Source organism: Ambystoma mexicanum, chromosome 7q, assembly GCF_040938575.1.
Source record: "Ambystoma mexicanum isolate Mex_15411 chromosome 7q, UKY_AmexF1_1, whole genome shotgun sequence".
Taxonomy (NCBI): domain Eukaryota; kingdom Metazoa; phylum Chordata; class Amphibia; order Caudata; family Ambystomatidae; genus Ambystoma; species Ambystoma mexicanum.
The window spans coordinates 1035857448-1035877427 of NC_090941.1; the positions used below are offsets into that span (position 1 = coordinate 1035857448).

Below are 19980 nucleotides of genomic sequence, written 5' to 3' on the forward strand. Positions count from 1 at the left end.
AGCGAGCGTGCCTGCTCACCTCCCAGATGTGAGGGGGTGACCAAATCAGCCAATTGGGCGTGATGGACCTGAGGCCAGATCCCCCTCCCCCCACCGGCAGAAGGGGGCCACAGCAAGTCCAGCGATGGTACCAATCTCAGGAGGGCGGGCCCATTACCACAACATGGGCAGCGGTGGGAGACCGCACCCAGAGTCACCACACCTCTTCAATATTCGACCTGCAGCTGTGGATGACATCCAATGTCCCAGCTCACACAGATGAACCCATAATGATTTCTCTACATTAAATGTGGTTCATGGGTTTGTATTCGCCCCTTCTACCCAGGAGGGAACCACCCCCTTTGAGGCTAGGGTGGTGGCCCTGCTCCCCAAGACACTCCTTAGGATTCTGGGCAAGTGTGGCCTCACTGGGAGTGATTCCCCTCCAGGAGACGAGGACTCTCATTCCCACAAGGAACTCTGTATGCATGCAACACTGTCTGCCTATATGGGATTGCCTTCGATCACATGGACCATGCCTTCCTTTTGTTTGGCTTCAGGTAATGCTGGATCCAATACGATACAAAAAGGAAAACGGAACGGCCCTTTGAACGGGAACTTGTATGTAACGCTGATGAACCAATCGAGACGAGAGAGAGCTAAACATATGCAGGGGAAGCCCTCTGATGGAGCAGTTTGGAGCCGCAGAGCCAGCAAAGGAAGGAATGCCAGAGGAAAACGCTGGAGACCTGGCTCAACAGACATTGGGGAACTGCTGTCAGGACGGAATACTGGCGACCGTCCTAGGTGGTGGTGTGACCACGAAAAAGCTGTGGTCGGCCTGGAAGCTGATCAACAACGCAGAAACCGGAGAGGACGGGCGGAACAAAACCTACTGTCGGTAGCCATACGCCGTGCACACCAACACCATGAGACGCAGAGGGCAAGTCTGCAGTATAGTTGAGAAAGAGGAGACAGAGTCCAGGAAAAAGACCCCTGCCGACTTCAATCTTTGAAAATCCACCAACCAGAAGTGAATGTACAAGGGTGGAACACAGAAGAGGGAGGCAACTGGGACAACATATATTGGATTTGGGTTGATTGTTCGTGTTCGATTTGTTCGCGGTACACTGACCGCAATAATTGATCGAGCCAACATTGTGAACGTACATATTTAAAAAGGGATACAATGATTTGAGCCACTTTACATACATAAAATGCGCCACCCGAGCGTACACCACTCCATCCCCTACTTACTTGCTTCCTCTCCTCTGCTTCCCCTGCAACACTGCAGCATCAGATCTGTCCCTCTAACGCGTGTGTGATCCGATGCCGCAGGGTCCCTTTTTCCTTTTTTTTTGGTCCCTCTCCTCCAATGGTGAGGAATCTGGGGACATCCCCGCACCCTCGAAACTCAAAAATACTGAACAAGGGAAGCGGGGGACACCCAGAAACTCCTGCTCTCTGTGTTAGGTATTTTGAAAGTATGCGGGCAAAGTGCACAGGAGGTGAATTTGTACATTTAAAAAATTATCAAATGATTAATTTGAGCAATCATTTTTGAACAAATTGGCTAATTACCCATATATTAATTGAAAGGAACTTCCAATAGGACTGTAGAACATAGAGAAAGCAGAAATGTGTAATGGGGAAAGAGCGAGAAAGTTACCAAGTATAAATTGGAGGAACAGTGGAAGCCGTTACTAAGAGACTTTGATACTTGAACTTAACTCAACGTGGTTTTCAATCTCAAAAGTCAAAGAAAGGGGAATCCAGTAGAGAGGCCCCAGGACTGATGGTGTCATACCAATTTTAAGGGTATACCAAACCCCTATCAAAATAGTGCCAAGTATAAAGAGTCTGAAGGCCTAATCTACAGAGGAAGGAATGTAATAGACTACATCTAGAAAGACCGAAAGGACATTGATAGGTCTTGCACGCTCTGGGGTAGCCAACCTATGAATACACCGCAGGAACTACAGAAGCACATGAAAGAGACACTGAGACCAAGAATCAATAGTTTTTACTAACTTGTTTTTAGTTAGTGCCAAAATTACACTTGTTGCAAGTAGAAAGTCTCTGAAATAAAGCTTCAAGACATACGGCTAAACGGAAGGTGCCAGAAGATATCGATTTTGGCACTCGTTAAATATTAGTTTTAGTGTTCGGGTCAGATAGAAGTAGGTTTTGAACTGAGGACATTTTTCTTTGGGCGACTGACGAGCACCTTTAGTTTGGTAAAGTAGGGAACATTCCGTGGCGAACCAGAAGGAGGACCCAGACCATTTTGGGTCATGGTTCAAGGATTCTATTCCACAAAAAAGGAATAAAACCCCTAAGTTGCCGTATTTTTATGAGGGACGTTCCCTAACTATTGAAGCAAAAGCTAAGTATGGATGTTAAAAGTAGAAAATTAAAGTCTAAATCCTAACCAATTAACTGGCCCTACAACTTTTGAAAACAAACTAAAGAAAAGGGGAAAGGGTCTTTATTCAGTAGCCTCAACGGGGTGTCTCCTTCACCCAATTTCCATTTGATATGCTTAGGTTTCAAAAGTTCCTTTTTAAACAACACATGATTTTCTTCCCAGTCATATCAAACAAATAGGTTACCAAATAGCAGTATCCATTCCTCCAGGGTTTCTTGTGTAACCAGAAACAACAAAACATTTTCTTCTTCCAGTCTTTTGGTGCTCACCAAAATCTTGTAGCTATCATACAACTGATCTCAGGTTCACTCAAGTGGTTTAAGAAAAGGGCAGCTCGTGACCCTGTCCTTGCAAAGTTCTTATTTTCAAATGTTTTATCACTATTGGTTCAAAGTCTTTATTTCTTTACCTCAGTTCCTCTTTCACAGAGTTGTTGAACAATAGAATTCTTCACGTACACTTAACCTTGGTGGCTTCCTCAGTTGTGATTCACAATATTCTTTTCTCTTACTCCCTCTTTTATATATGTACATTCGGGTTTCCCAGGTTCACATAACCTTAATAGTTTTCTCAGCTGTTGCTCAGTATTATTTCTACGCTGACAACACTTGCTTGTTCCTCTCCTTCTCTTACTTCACCCCTTCATCTAAAAATCTCCTCCTGTCTCACTGCCATTAAAAACTGGATGTCATCGCATTTTCTCTCTCTCAGTATGGACAAGACTTCCTCCTCCATCCCCTCCTCCTTCCATTCATTTCCCCCAGCTGATCTTCCTATTTCCGCTCATGCCCGGAATATAGGAATCTACTTTCTCTTCCCTTTCCTTTACTTACCACATTTCCCTTACTACTCGCTCTTTTCGCTATCACCTCTTTAATATCCGTAAAGTCCGTTCCTCTCTCACTTTCTATGCTACCAAACTCTTAATCTCTTCCCTCGTCTTTTCTACTGTTCTTCTCTCTTTTTCAGTCCCCGTCTTCCCATCTCACCCCCCCTCAAATCCCTCTACCACTCTTCCATCCGTACCCTCTGTCTTCTCTCGCCCCATGATTCCATCTCCAATTCACTTTCCAACCTAATCTGGCTTCCCTTCCACTCCCAACTTAAATTCCACTTCCTTTGTCTCGTTTTAAAATCTCTTCATGACCTTGCCCCTCCTTACATCTCCTCTCTTCTCTCCTTCTAATGCCCCCTGTCGCTCGCTACGCTCTGCTGATCTCTTTTTACTCTCGGTTCCCCCACCTCCTTGTGCCTCTTCTCATTTCCGCTCCTTCCAGCTCCTTGCCCCCTACATTGGAATTCCCTTCCTTTCACTATCCGCTCCATGTCCACCTATTCCTCCTTCCATTCCTCCTTAAAATCACTCCTTTACCCCCCTCCCTGACTTCTCTCCCCTTCCTCCTCTTCTTTCTCCTCCCCACTCCATCTTCCTGTTCCTTTATCTTTCCCTGTCTCCCCTATAATCTCCACCCTCCCTTCTACTCTCTCTACTCCCCTTTCCCTTTCCCTTTTCTCCTTTCCATACCTCTTCTCTTCTCTTCCTTCCAAAATGCAAATTGTTCCACATGCTGTTTTTCTGGTTTGATTCATGTATATTTTATTGCTTCTATGTTCCATGTTTGATGTTTTCTTGTTGTTAGCTGTAAAGCTCTTTGGAGTAAAGCGCTATATAAACAATAAAATACAAATACAAATTAGCAAATCTCCTACTCTTTCTATGATGTATTTATTTTTTACTCTCAAGGTTCTCAAGCTCCAGTAACCTTAATAGCTTTCCCAGCTCTTTTTCGCAATGTTCCTATTTATCTCTGTCCCTCCTTATATAGGGTATTTGTACATTCAAGTTTCTCGGGCTCTTGCAACCTTGATAGCTTGCACTGCTGTTACTCACAATCTTTGTACCTTGTAACGGTAGCCTCACAAATAAGAGGGTTTTGTTAATGCTCTTTGACGTTGGTATTCAGGCAAGTTCCAGTATTATCTGAAGACAAAGAGATAGAAGAAGTCACTGTTTGGTGGTTATAAAATATGAGTATTCAAAACAGAAGTAACAACAATTTTTCCAAAGTAGGCAGATAATGTACGATGGACAGCTTCAAAGGGGGTAGCTCGCCCTTGGGGAGAAGGGACGAATACCCTTGATTCATCACAATTCCCATAGCAATAGGGCGAGTTTGGCATTTTTCTCATTATTTAAATGAGTTAAAAATGTCCAACCTGAGGCCTCCTTCTGTCCCGCCACATAGGATTCTTGCATTTGTACTCCATCTTCTCTAAATATGTGTGTGCAGCTTTAAATATATATGTGCTTGTGCAGCTGTCACTCTATATATGTGTATAGTTTTCCATCTATTCCTATTAATTTGTCTTTGTGTCTCTCAGTTTGGGATGGAGATGTAATATTCTCCAGTAAGAGATACGGTGTTAAAGCACCCTTGCCACTTCACATTGTACATAGGCTTACCTGTGCATTTCAAGATAAGGGGTTTCATGGGTTTAACACTTTCCACGATTTTCACTGAATAGGATGAATTCTCTGTGCTAATTTCTGATGCATAAACATCTAGTTTATGACTATGCTCACCTCTGGCTGCAAATTTGCATACCATCACATTAGTTAATTGTATTTCATGAGGACGCTATGACCGCTATCCCTGTCGGACTAGCATCTCCTTGGCCTCCTGCCCCTTTCCAGGGATTCTACAATGGACAGCACTATGTGCAATTTGAAGTTGTATATTGGACTACTGGGATTTCTATACGTAAGTTTTATGTGGCTTCTTATCTTGGAGAATCAGCTGGGACACCATTAATTTGGAATTACTGCGTCAGCAAGGTCCTTACTGTCTGGAAACCCAATCTCCAATATGGGTTGATCACCTCTCTCTGAAAGGGCTTTTATCTCCTTTCTGCCTGGCAGCCAGTCACCGAGCTGGTTTCACTCTGCTCTCCAGCCGCTTCTTTCCAGTTGCATTTAGTAATATTGTTCAATAGTAACCTCCCAATAGCCCCTCAATCCTGTATGCATGCTACTTTAATAATATTCAGCTCCTCCCCTCATCTTGTCACTTGAAAGGAGGGGGTTCTGAGTTCCATGATTGCAATGGTGGGAGGGAAACATATGAAGAGGCATTTCTTTGTAATAGTGTAACTTTGGATGTGAATGTTGAGTTTACTAAAATAAAAAAGATTGTAATCTGACGACCAGAAGGAATACATCAAGGCATTCAATGTTCCTGTTCAATGTGTATTCACAGAGAATTATTTTTCTTTTTTTTATGACTTGCAATTTGTCTCAAGTTGTTAGGACCTTCTGCCAAAAAGATATGAATTTTCGAATTATTACATTTTGGGGTTAAAAAGTAACAAATGTAACTCCTTTCAGTTTATAAGTGAAGGAATGACGACTTAGGCCAACAGGTACATTATGCACATTATCGATCATGCTACTACTTGTCCAGGCTAGTTTCTTTGGCTCGTTCGTGGGTATCCCATAACCTAACTTACATGGATTTTTATAAGGGGTCTGGATTTTATAAACTTGACCGGCTTCTTTGTACTTTGTCCTAGCCAACATCTGGTAATGTTTTATGAGGCCTGGACTTGGAATTCATTTTAACATCAGGCTTTTACTGTGCCCTCCTATCATGTAATGTGGCTGGGGCTGTTGAATGTGAATACTAGGTCAACTCCATCTACATGAATACATGCATCATGGAGTAGAGAGATTAATACGCAGCTTTCCATCTCACTAGAGTGTGAACCAATTCGATACTTTTTACGTCTCATTTCAAGTTAACTAAAAATACAGTATTCAAAGTGTAGTGAACTGCATGGAAAAATACAATGGAATTACGAATTATGTTTGGTTATGATCCCCAAGAACAATATATGCCACCACTATTAGAACTATGGTTCTGTGATGAAATCCCAGAATTGTTCCTTTATTTTTATAATTATCCAACAAATGTTCTGAGGCGTGTTGAATTCTCTTGGAGGTGTCCTTACATACCTATCAAGCAATAGTTGAAGAAAAAGACAATTTACATTGTTGTCCTTAAAGCATCAAATCCGGCCTTTTGGCTCTGTTGCATGTAGAAAGGTTGAAAAAGTATTCTCGAGTGCGTGCAGTTATTTACACCTCATATTTTATGTGGTTCTTCTACGTCTATATGGCTGCCCTGGCACATGTGATTGCCACTTTCACCTCTAACTTCCAGTGTTAGGTGGATGACACGCAACTATCTTTCAGGCTATCCTCAGCCGCCTCCTCCTCTTCGCTCATATCTCACTGTCTGTCCGCTATTCAGTCATGGTGTGCTGCAAACAACCTCTGCATCAGCGCCAGTAAGACGGAGAGCGTTTGCATTGGGACCCCTGCTCCCGCTTTTCCACTTTCACTCTGGCCGACTTGTCTTGGCCCTGCACCCGCACCCACCTGCGAGGCAAAAAACTTGGGGGTCATCTTCGACTCCACTCTCTCCTTCTTCTCTCACATCTCTAACTATCAGCTACACCTCCTTTTCTCCCTTTCCCTCAGCGGCTCACTGTCTCTCACGCCTAGGCTGGACTATTGCAATAGCCTCTTCTTCAACCTCCCTTCTTCGGCCCTGCTCCCCTGCAACTCATCCAGAACAGAACTGCAAGACTTATTCTTGACCTCAAGCCCAGGGACCGCGTCTCTCCAGTGCTGAAATCCCTTCATTGGCTCCCTGTGGCTGCAAGGATCAAGTTCAAGGCCCTCTGTATTGTCCACAAGGCTTTCTGGGGCCTGGGACCTACCTACCTGCAATGCTGCCTACCTAAATACTGTACCTTATGAGCCCCCTGCTCATCTACCTCCAACTTTTGCGAGTGAAACGGTTCTCCATGCAGAGATTTGGAGGGAGATCTTTGTCCTCAGTAGGTGCCTCCCCCTGGAATAGCCTCCCTACCGCCCTCCGTCTTGATCCTGACCTTCTTAAGAACTTCCTCTTCTCCTCTCCCTTCGCTCTCCCTCTACCCTGCTAACTTAGCTCTCTGCTCTCTCAATCTCTCACTCCTCTTCCTAGAGTTTTGCCAAGCTCAGAGTCTCACATGTCCTGGGCACCCCCACCCGTCCTCTCTCGCACTCGCCTCCTTCACAGCACTTCGAAATAACCCAAGCGAGTGGCTCTTTCTGCACTTACCCCAGTCTCCACCAACTCTGTGCATTTGGACCTCTCCCTCCCTGTTACCATCTATGCAGCTGCACGATCCAAATGCAACTTGTCTGAAGATAGTCTGTCTGTTCTCCCCTGTCTTTTCCCCATAATTGCACTGGTAAAACTGCAGAATCGCTGTCAGGCCTATCTGCTGTGTCTCAACTGTTAAATGTATTTTACGCACTTACTCTGCCTGTGCAGACTATTATCGTCTCCGAATTTCAAGGGCTCTGAGCGACTGTTGTTCTTTCCCCTTGTTCCCACCCTTCTTGAGCGGTTTGAAACACTTTTCCTGTGTATAGGTGCTATATAAATAAACAATACAATAGCAGCACTCTTTGTTTTTTGTCATGACAGCGAGGAAGATGCACAGTCTAACAGGAGCCATCATTTTGTGAATGGTGCACCTCTCACTCTTTCAGAAATACTTTTCTGTTGTCGGTCCACTTTAGGAAATCTATCTGCGCTGCATTTTCTGCTACACTTTTTAAAAATACTTTTCTTAAAGTAGACATCCACCTTACATTTGAGAGGGAGCAGATTCAAAAGCTTCAGTGCCCGATCAACCACAAATCTACAAGTACGTTGGTTGATAGGTGTGTAAATCATAGGTTTTGTTCATGTGTATATGGAAAGATTTTGCGTCAAAAGTTTAGAGGTGGGCATTTCAACTGTGTTCAACTCCTGTTCATGAGGGTTGAATCCCCTCCCCCGCTTTTGAAGATATTCACCAGAGATAAATGTAAGTGTAGAAATGTGAATGATATCCACAGTCCATAGTCCTTGAAACCTGCTTGATTGCAGCCCACAAACTGGAGTTGGTGATTTGCTCCCTTTCATGTTTGAAAAACTCTTCTTATAGGGAGGCTATTTGTAATCCCATGAAACCTTATTGAATCATTTGGAAGTCTCATGTACAGTGAATATGTTTGAGAAATATAAGGAAAAAATACACTGAAATCTCACTGGACTGGATTTGGACAAGAATGGTATGGTTGCATCCCACTGCACTGCCTCTGAGATTTGCTAAGTGTGGCGCCCTGCTGTGTGCAGCGCCCTGCATACAGACTTTCCTTGTACTCATGTGTTGTCTTGCTTGCAGGTGCAGGATGGTGCAGATGCCGATGCCGTTGGAGCGGGAAGGGACCTTGATTCAGATCCGCTTCACCACGTTTGCAGTGACCACCGTCTGTTTACCCTTGTTTGGGTTTCTTTTTTGTGTGTTCTGTTCCTTGATTTTGCACTTTGAGGACACAACAGCAACCCACTGTGGGGTGAGTGCCTTGATTGTGTATGTGGGTTGGAGGTGCTGACAATACTTTGACCTCTTACTGGTTCTGGATATAGTGCTGGCTTTAAGTGTAATAGGGACATAACTTTCCAAGTTAGTTACAATCTCAGAATTCATTACCGACATTTGATTACCTATAAGTCAATTCTGTTGAAATGTAATATTCTTGTAATAAAGACAAAATGAAACAAATTAGCATAATCTTATTTACCTTAACTGCATAACCAAGAACCTTTCTTAATCTCAAATCTGACATATTTTCTATTTGGGGTATAAACTTGCACCTCTTTGTTTTATTCCAAGTTTGCTGCTAAACAAAGTAGATCAGGGTCTATAGGTGCAAAAGTATATTTTTCTTTATATCAAACATGTTGCAGAAGTTACATCAGGTAGGAATTTGGATCAGGTAGTTTGTTGGATCGGTTAAGTATGGAGGTAAAGCTAATGAGAGCACCCACCAGCAGCGTCTGGCATCCCACCATCTCTGCCCCAAACTGCTGCTGATGGGACGTTCACGCCACATACATCACCAGCTCAACTTCAGTGATTCAGGAGGGGAACCCACCACACACATTACCCTATGCATCCCAAAAAAAACCTGTCCTTGCTCCAGGCTTCAGCAGTCTAAAATTATAACATGGTGAAAAATAGAGCGCAGAGTGGCTTGTCAAAATGACTACTGCTCTTCAGGACTACATGACTGAGTAGTGGCTAAACTGCTGAATCCGCTTTACCCTACTACCAAACCAGCAGCGATCCTAATCATCAAGATAAAAAGGGCACAGCCTGACGGGTATCCCTCCTTCACCTCTTTTGTTAATGTGGGCAAACTGTCCAGGAGGGAGTGTGAGCTGATACAGCTGGAGAACAAACAACACTATTACAGTGGTACTAAAATAATAGCATGTCCAACCATGGTTCTGTAAGAATACAGACTTTTATTAAAAACAACTAATTAAAAACACTAAGTGAACTCTGGCTTGAAAGGCAGGCGTGAGGCAAAGGTTGCAATGGCAATGGCATTGTCATTGTTCAGTATACCTCTTTAAAAAGGCAGCGAAGGGTAGGGGGGTTAAAAGTTAGTCTGGTCCTTTAAGGCGGAACATGGGGATAGGGTCTCTTTGAATACCTTTTGTAGCTTGTATTTGAGATGCATTCGCATTGAGCCTGGCTTCTAGGCACTTTGCTGTCTCAAGCCAGTGTTGAGATGGTCAAATTGTGTGCTCCCAATGGCGGGCCGATTTTGATTCGTGAGCTCCCGGTGGGTCGAGTCAGCATTCGAGATTATAAAATCAATGGCTTCCAACAGTTTGGTTCAGCGGTCGTATCAGCCTTCAGGTCAGTTGCTTTCACTGAGTACAGCAGGTGGACTGGTTGATAGATGTGGTCTGCTACAGTAGGTTAAACTGGTGTTTGGATGGCTCGAAGAGTGTATCAGCAGCTCAAAGAATGGAGAGTGCAAAAAGCAGTGCAGTGTCTCTTGTAGAGCCTCGGAATGAGTTGAGCACGTCGAGCTGGCTTCAAGAACTAGCAAGGGGATCAAACTGGGATTCAGCTGCTTCTTGATTTCTGGGCGGCTCAATCTCAGGTCCCCAGGATAAAGTTAAGTCTTTAGTTCTGTCCTTCCACTCCAGGAAGATTAGTTGGCATCTACTTGGAGTCTTTCCCCTGCATTGTGCAGGATCCTGGTTCCAGTGCACAGTCACCACAGTGGTCTTGGTTCACAGCATTGTTCACCCCCAACGTTCCCTAGGGATAATTCCCTTGAACCTCTGTCTTTACCTCTGTGGCAGAGGACTTCGGAATAGACTGTATCTCCAACAGAGTTCCAAATCAATCCTTCTTCTTTCAGTGTCTAAGGAGGAGTCCAGCAAGGACAATATTTTTGTGCGCTTACAAAGGTAAACTGCTACAGCCTATTGGTCCAAAGCAAACCTGTTTTTAGGTCTCCAATTCAGCCTGCTGTAACAAGTGCCTTGGGACATCAACCCCAGAGTCATTTGTTTGCAGGAAATTAGGGGGACAGGAGTTTGTAGAGAGCCCTAGCAAAAACCAAGATGATGGAACTCCTCTCTGCCTACATTTCGCTTTTGGCTACAATAACTCCTCCCGCTTAACCATATCTGATCACTTCAAGTGTTTAGCACCATAGTGTGAATGTGGCTATGTTCTGTTAGGACTGCCTTTGAAGCATTGGTTCCCCCAGGAGGAATACTGTGCCCTTGGATGAAGGTGTTGGCCTTCCTCTCGGGGAATCAAATAAGCAGCCTCCTGGGCATTGTCCCACATGGCTGTGGTGGAGACATCCAGGCCAGACGGCGAATATTGTGATGAATCTGAGGGCGTCCTCACTTCTCGCCCCAAAATATCCTCCTCCCAGGGGGCAAGGGAAAGGCAGTTGCTATTGGATCCTGACCCTGGGGGTGGATATGCGAGGGTGGTTCACCTGGGTGGAGGAGACTTGGGCAGTGGGGATGAGGCACCCTCGGGTGAGACACAGTATCCCCCATTTCCCTTTTCTAATGAGCCTAATATGCCTGAGGCCTTCATAGGTTATTACCAATCCCTTCCCTATTTCTTACCTAAAGTATCTCCCAGTAAATACGAGTCAGATACTGGGACGAGGAAGAGACACATCAGAGCTATACATCAGCTCTTTATTAATTATCACACACACACACACACACCACTTTGGTCCTGGGATGAGGATGATGCACCAAAGACTGACATCAGACTGCAGGACTTGGGTGCGGAGGGCAGGACGACAGGATGCCGCTGCAAATGGATCAGATTATGTGACTGAGTAGAGGGGGTACGTCCAACTTGGTACAACAATAGATGTCTGAACAGGTTTTGGGACACCTGGACCTCTACCTAGATGAGAGATATGGCTAAGTGATACAGTTGGCTTAGGCGTTGGATATGGCTGACATATGTATATGCAACAAACTACAGGCTTTTAGATTATATGATAATGGGGAAATAATATTGGTCGGACAGTCTAATGGGGAGCAGTAATTGCTGGTCCCCGTGCCCAGACCTCGCCTACATTACCTGTCGCTGCAGGTTTACGGCTGCCAGCTCCTCAGGCTAACTCGTGTCAACACGGTCTGGAGCTGCTTCTTCAGGAGCTGCCCTTTGCCTTGGGGACCTTAGTCGACGGGCTGCCCGGGCAGGGGCTGCCCTGGGGAATACTGTTAAGAAGCACCTCCCTCTGAGGCGGACCCAATCAGAGTAGGCGGGCAGGGGGATGGAAAAAGGGCAGGGCAGAGGTCACCTAAGAGAGCCAGGTACGGTAGAGGCCTGGAACGTGATAAAAGGAGGAAGACAGGGGCAGAAAAACAGCAGAAAGTGGTGAAAATGGGACACAGACAGCGACAAAGGGGTCACCCCCTTCACAGGGGCCAGGATGCAAGATATTCAGTTGTCTGTGTGTACTTCATGATGGCTTTACAATAAACATCAGCCCTGTTATAGACTGGGCACGGCTCACCAAGCTGCCACTAATATGATATCCAAATGCCCATTCTGTATAATTATGTGACATCAGCAGTCCCAGTGTCATAACCAGACATGGCCTATATTAACAGTTTAATGTGCCACCACGCTGACCAGGGTCTTCAGTTATTGTGGTTTGATCACAGATGCAAAAGAGTAAAAATCTATCTCTGCCTGTTAGCACTTTGTTTTCCTGCAGCTGTCAGGAATGCAAATGTGACCTTTGAACCTTCCCTGCTACCACTGTAAAGCCGTTTCTGGAGATGTCATGGGACTGGTCACAGGAAAGTTACATAAGTGAACTGAGCATTAGGAAGCAGGACCTAGTTACCAGGCCTCCCTTTCAAAAACCGAATTGCCTACCTCATTTTATTGAGGAAAATCAAAAACATCAGGCTGTCCTGCCCTCGCCAGTCAGCATTCTGTCATAGCAATACCCATACTCTAACCAAAATAGCAGGACAGTATTCAATAGATGGAAAATGAAAGAAAATCCTTGAATATAAAAAACATGTCATTGAAAGCGAAATTTTGTGATATCTCTCTCCAAGGTTCATTTGAATTGCCCACCAAAATTGAGAAAGCCAAATCTTGTTAGTTAGTTTTTGGAACTTGTTTGAAATATTTTGCCAAATGAGGACACCTGGTCTTGAACCTGCACCATCGTGCAATTGCCTTTGGAAATGGTTTTGCATTTGTTTTATATGAATTTCATTGCGCCCATTTTAACCTAATGTGTTCACTGATAGTTTAACATTGCAAACTGAATTCAGAGACGTTTTCACAAAGTTCTAATTGATTGCCACTTTTTTACTAGCGATGATCCTCCATGCGCTCTGACCCAACATATAATATAACCAACTAAAAAAAACTGCTTGTTTAAAAGCTCTGTTATAGCTGCAACCTTGATGATGCTTGTTTTGAGTGATTTGGTTATCTTTGTAATGTAATGAAGAACTCGGATTCACTTTTGGTCTTTTAGGTGGATCCCACAATGGCTTTACTGGATGTCTGGCATCATAACAGGCATTTGAAGATGGCTAATTTGTCAAATATTTGACACCAGCAACACAAGCATGCTGCTTGGTTGTAAATTGTGTTACTAGAAAATCATGTGATTGTTAGGTTAGATTAGGGATGTGCCAGGATTTGGTTAACCTACACAGTGGATTGATTCTTTCGTTATTTCGTTTAGTAATTTGTTTTCTCTTTGTGCTATTAACTTAATCCTCTCACACTTTTTATGAATAAATACTGGATGTATGCATTTTCTAGGGATTATTGATTTTGAAATATTGTTGATCTGAAGATGAACATGTTTTTCTACCAGACTTTGAGAATGTCTGCCTCTTTTACTTGGAAATGGTTACAGGATGTGTACTGAATTTTATCCTGCAGGGTGGCATTCATAAATTATATAGTTTCCATGCATTCCAAGGCAGGGTTCTCTGTGTTCTTGTCATCCAGTTTATTTTTGTTCTTTTAGAGCACCCATTGAGCTAGCAGCTCAAGAACATGTGGGGTGATTAGAAGCCAATAGAAAGCATAGATTTCACGGGGGAATTTGTTCACCTCCAGAGCCTCCAGTAATTCCGGTCTTCTCTTGTTTTTTCCAGGTTCCGAATTACCTTCCCTCTATTAGTGCCGCAATTGGGGGGCAAACACCACAGCGGTATGTATGGCGCTTCTGCATCGGCCTCCATTCTGCGCCCCGCCTTCTGGTGGCCGTGGCCTACTGGAACCATTATCGTGCCACCTCCTGTGTGCACCGCACCTACCAATTTCAGTGTCGTGTGAACCTCTTACTGAATGTCTTGGAAATCCTTTGCCTTCTATTACTGACATACGTGTCCTCAACAGAGAATCATGGTAGGTGCTAGACTTCTATACAGAATATACTTCAATTTACTGCTGTTCTGTAAGTTGTTGAGATTCTGAGCTAATAACACATTGTTGGCCTTTCTAATGTAGTGCTACTGTCCTCCCAGACACATTAAAAGTTTGCAGAAGCAAACAAAACATCCTTACCATGAGGAGATTAAAATGTCAGTGGTCAGTTGGCGAGAAACTGTAGAATCTTGCATAGTGCTTGGATGCCAGATAACCTGTATCTTAACAGCCTGTCTCACTATAGTAACAAGGTGTGACAGATATACTTTACATGCACAAGTTTAATGGCTGGACGCCAACAGACCCTGCAGCAAACGGAGCTCAGTAACCACTGTACTTTTCTGAAGATGCATTCTTTCTGATGTACGTTGGCTAGAGTTCTGAACTCCACCCAACGGTCCACATATTACAACATCTCTCAACCCACCACCTTCCATAGGGGAAAAGGAAGAATGAGAGGGCAGGGGAGAAAGGAAAGAAACTGGGAAGTGAAGAGGGAATGAGAGAAGATCATCATTGGTATCCAACAGAGCCTTGTGCTGCAAAGGAGCCTTGCTTCGGTCTTCTTAGAAGTTCTTTCTTCTGGCTCATTTATATAGTGTGTGGAAATGGGCGCATTATCATGTTTGTATTTAGGGACCATCTTTCTTGTGAACTCTGACCTGAACTATATTATTACAAGACTACCTGTCTCCACTTTCTAATGTAACTCTTTATTGGTGGTGGCAACATCTAGTTCTGGAAGATGGAATATTGACAAATCTTCAGACACAAATTTGTGTTCTCTCACGCGCACCTGATTGCCCGGTCCTATGTTGATGCTGAGCACTCCTCGCTTGCCCTTTCCCGCTCACCTACGCTTAGATGGCTACTTTCCACCTGATCTAATGTCCATCCCAAACCGACCTGGCATTTCTGGGTGAAATCAGTCATCCTCCGAAGGACTTCCGTCAACTTCTCGGCCTAGCAACACTTGTGTACAGGCGCGGTATAAATGACGTATCATGCAACAAAAGTAACGTCTTCCTCAAAGAATTCAGCCTGGCTGGGAGCCACGCCACCAAGACAGCCAGACAGACCACTCTGACTGCTTCACAACATGGACTTAAAGTAACTTGTCACAGAACCAAAGCACCTCAAGGCAACATATTCTCTCATATATTCACAACCTCTTCACCCATCGTATGTCTTTCTTCCCTCGCCCCTCCCCCACCTTTGGACTGGTTAGATAATTCAGCGAGACCGCCTGCTACACTTCTCACCACTCCCCCCCCCACCCAGCCAAACCGAATCCAACCAAGACACCCCTTTGCTCTTTCAAGAGCTTTTCCACAGATTTGCCGGAGGGAAACCTCATCATCTTTCATTTGCGCTCACATAACTTTTTTGCTAAGAAATATTCGGTGGTCTCTTGTAGGTGCACCGGTTGACCACTTTTCCCGGCGGCCCCTGCAGTGCAGTCGCACAGTAGAGCTGCTCGTTACGCGCTTATCAGAAGAAGCCGTTTTTGCCTGCTGTGCCTAGGGCACGACTTTGTGTCCAAAGAATTCTCGTTTTTTTGTGTTGGTAAGCAATATCTGGAATATTTGTTGTGCTTATCTGTTTTTTCAGACCATTACTCCTGCCCATTATTCTTTTATCATGACAACCTGCACCAAATGCATTATGGAAAAATACTTAAATTATGTTTTGGCTAGATATGGAGGAATATGTTACCCCCCGAATCCTCTCCGATCAAATATCAGACTCTGAAGTAGTAGTGATTTCCTCTCTTCAACCCCTATAAGCGAGCCCCAAACACGAGAAACCTATGAGGAACTTAATGCAGGAACTAGTAACGTATTTGATGCAGGGGTCTTGGAAGATGGGGGCACCCACCCCCACATGAGGATCACCTAAAATTATGTAGACATTTGCCGAGCCCGGTTGGATGTTTGAATTCATATACGCTGAATAGTAGCACGCTGCCAAGGAGGGGTGTTCCCTCTTTAGTAAGGATAGGTGCTGAGTGTAATTGTACACATTACACATTTCAGAGGTCAAGGCAATTCGTCTTCGAGCTGGTGTGAGGAACCTGAGGGCATCCTCACTTCGTTCCCCCTGGCATCCTCTTCTCAGGTGGCCAGAAAAGGCCATCGCTTTTGAATCCCGAACCTGGGGGTGGATATGTGAGGAAGGACCACCTGGGTAGAGGAGACTTGGGGAGAGGACGTCCTTAGGTGAGACATGCTATGCCCCATTTCCCTTTCACCATAAACCCTGTATCCCTCAGGCCTTCATAGGCTTTTGTCAGCCTTTTCCTTGTGATTCCTTTAAACTATTGGCCAAATTGCATAAATATGGTTCTTGGACGAAGAAGAGGACAACTCGACTAACACAGCCTTATTTTATGAAAGCTAACAATTATAAGCCCCAACCAAGTACTGGGACCAGGAGGAGGACAACAAGCTGGACTACTGCTTTGCTGGTGAGTGGTTTAGTCCTTTTCATGATGGAAATGGAGGCAGGAACTTTAAAAACTAGAAGCCCCAAACAAATGGTGTCATCTGTGGGAGCGCAATCGGCTGTGGGAGCACCGTCAGCTGTGTGCAGGGAAACCTCTCCAATGTGGCGGCAAGGCAGGAGGAGCGCTGGATACCCGTGAAGGAATGCAGAGTGTATGCAGTGGGAAACAGTGGCACTAGAAGCTGGAGACTGGTGGCCAGCCGTGAGGAGGAGGCTGGCAGGACTGAGGGAAGCGGTCGTATGTATCCTGCTTCGCTGTGGAAGCACTACTGGGTGTGCGCAAGCTACAAGACCACCGCCAGGAGAAGACGCGATCCACCGCACAGAGAAACAGGAACCGATGGTGGCAGAAGGCCTCGAAAGGAGCCGTAAAACCGGTGAGTGAAACCAGAGAGGGGGAACACCGAGGCTGGCAGGCGGTGATAGGAATGAAAGCAAGGCATTTTGAATACCGAACAAATTGAAAGCAAGTTGGAATTGAAATGAGTGAAATAATGATTGTGAACTTTACTGGAACTTTTTGAACTGCACTGAAATAATGTACTGCATTTACTGAAACAAGTTCTAGCAAAGCCAAGAGAGCACTAAGAGGTGAATGCAGGATATGAGAAATCCAACACTAGTCACAGCCAAGAAAGGGCCAAGAACTGTATATTATAAGGAAACAAGCATTGGCAAGAGCCAAGGAAACCTAAGAAGGTGTAACAAGCGCAAGGTGGTTAAACAAGCCACAATACATTGTCAGGAGAGTGTGACCCATGTGACTGAGGCAAACCGCCCTGCTGAGGGGAAGCAGATGACTGGTGTCAAAAGAAAAGCTGTCAAGAAAGGGTACCGGTTGCATGACCTGTAATGGTTGGACCGTGTGGTCCGACAACTGCGCCTCGACCGGGTGCCCCTCAATGGAAAAGCCACTGAGAACACCTACAAAGAAGCTTGTGTTATGCAAAGACCTTGTTGTGATATTTAAGCCAAGTGTTGTTTTGAAACTGGAAGATTTTAACTCTTGGGGAAGGGAACCCATGTATTTGATGAACTACTTTGAACTTGGGGAAGGGGAGCTGATTACAAGTCAAAGAGCTACAAGAATTTCTGAACTTTACTTTGAACACAGTTCCTTTTGATGCTGACATCCCTGCACATTGTATGCAGTTAGTTGTGAGGGCAAGTATAGCGTTTGGACACAGACAGAAGTTTTACTTTGGACTTCCTGACGTAGACTATTTTAAGTCTTTTGTTTTATGTAGCAAAATCCCACCTTGGCATAGGGCAAGTTAGGCATTCATCCAGCCAGCCTTTTTAGTTAAATAAAACTTTGTTGAGAAAAAAAAAACTTAACCTGTTCTCTTTGTCGGACTCATGATGCTTTCACAAAGGGCATCAATTAATGTATGCTCAATGCCTTGTCATAGCATTGAAATGCAGGTTTTTATTTTACAGCACCATACTGAGTTTCTTGCCATTTCTGAAACTTGGTTAAAGGATTATTCAAGCCCTACTGTAGATGCATCTCTATCCCTAGGTTACAAAACCTTATCTGCACAGAGGAAATCAAGGAATGGTGGCGCTGCAGCCTACATTCCTAAGGAATCTGTTAGAGCTACCATAATCTCATGCACCCAAAATTCCTGATTGTGAAACATTATGTGTTAACTGCACAGACCTCATTCCTTATATGTTGCAGGTTATCACCGTCTGTCGGCCACCTAATTATGGCACTGAATTAACTTATCATTTTCTGGAATGAATGGTCTCTGTTATTAAATTATCCTCTCCTCTAATGATTTTGGTGGATGGTAATTTGGATTTGAATGACCCCCAAGCTCGGTTAACTCTTTCATGGCATGGCTTACTGATCATGTCTTGCTCCTCATTAAGACCCCTCCGATTCATAACAAGGGTCGTACTCTAGACTGGATTATTACCAGGAATATTGCTCCAATTTGTTAACCTTTGCTGCCAGTCGATTGGTCTGACCATGCTGCTATTTTATTTTATCTGTCTTGCCGACAACCAATGGCGTAAAATAATTACATATGTCAATATGTCCTACTTGTAAACCTTCTCAACTTTGGCTTTCTCCCCACCTCTGTTCAATGCGCCGTCTTCTTCGTCGCTTCGAAAGGCGCTGGCTCAAGACCCAATCCACACCTGATTGCTCCTTTTATTTCTCTTATCATGCTCTTTATGATGACTGTTTACTGCTAAGAATCTTTATTTTTCTGATCTTTTACAAACTCGGTCTACTCACCCTAGGCGTCTTTTTCAAACTCTTGCACGTCTTCTCTCTCCTTTCCTACTATTGAGCATTGTGCTAATTCTACTCTTTCTGCCCCCAATTTTGCTCACTTCTTTTCCTCAAAAGTTCTGTCTCTTCATCAGGACATCGAAGCATCTAAGTCACCCCAAGGGTCCTTTCCCTCTCCAGTTCCTACTCCTTCTGCCTCTCTTACTCACTTTGCTCCTGTTTATAACTCTGATGTTCTCCTTTTGCTATCTAAACCTCTCCCTACTGCTTCCCCCTACTGACCCTTTTCCCTCTGCGTTAGTTCCTAAGGTTTATCCTTTTCTTGTACCCTATCTTGTCTCCTTTTTCAATATCTGTTTTTCCACTTCCACTTTTCTTATATCATTTAAACATGCATCTAGTATTCCTATTGTGAAGAAACCCACTGCTGAACCTTTGCTTGTGTCTTACTTTCGTCCTATTTTCCTGCTCCCTTATCTTTCTAAACTTCTGGAACGGCTTGTTTATTCTCAGATGTCCACATGTGTTTCTAATTCTTCTTTTGTTCCCCAATTTCAATCTGGTTTCCGCCCTTTTCATTCTACAGAAACTGCTTCTGTTGGTGTTGAACTCTATTCTTTCTGAAAGATATTCTAAGCACTCGTCCTTTCTTATTCTTCTTGATCTATCGGCTGCTTTTGACACTGCTGTATATTCTTTACTTTTAGCTTCACTTTCGTCTTTTGGTCTTTTAGGTTCGGTCCAGAGACCAGTGGTTGGTGAGACCATATACATGGGCAGCCTGTTCCATAGGGATATCAGGCTGCTATTGGTCCCAGCCCTGTCCGTCTTCCATCACGTGGCATCAGCTGGGCTCATCAACTCCAGGGTATCGAGGCCGAATTCGCAATTAGTAACTATGTAAGACAGTGTTATTCTAGCATTGTGGTGTGCCCCTGGGAAACTCGGGGAGGGAGGC

General features: G+C 44.3%; 1 protein-coding gene across 2 annotated transcripts in view; it reads left to right on the plus strand.

Annotated features, from left to right (window-relative positions):
* Positions 1-19980, plus strand: part of PGAP2 (post-GPI attachment to proteins 2) — a 241616-nt gene that overhangs the window by 26732 nt on the left and 194904 nt on the right. For both annotated transcript variants that reach the window (XM_069640345.1, XM_069640346.1), the window contains exons 2-3: positions 8693-8864; positions 13996-14248. In XM_069640345.1, the coding sequence (XP_069496446.1) occupies positions 8700-8864; positions 13996-14248 (418 nt within the window). In that variant the 5' untranslated portion in view covers positions 8693-8699. The remainder of the gene's footprint in view (positions 1-8692; positions 8865-13995; positions 14249-19980) is intronic.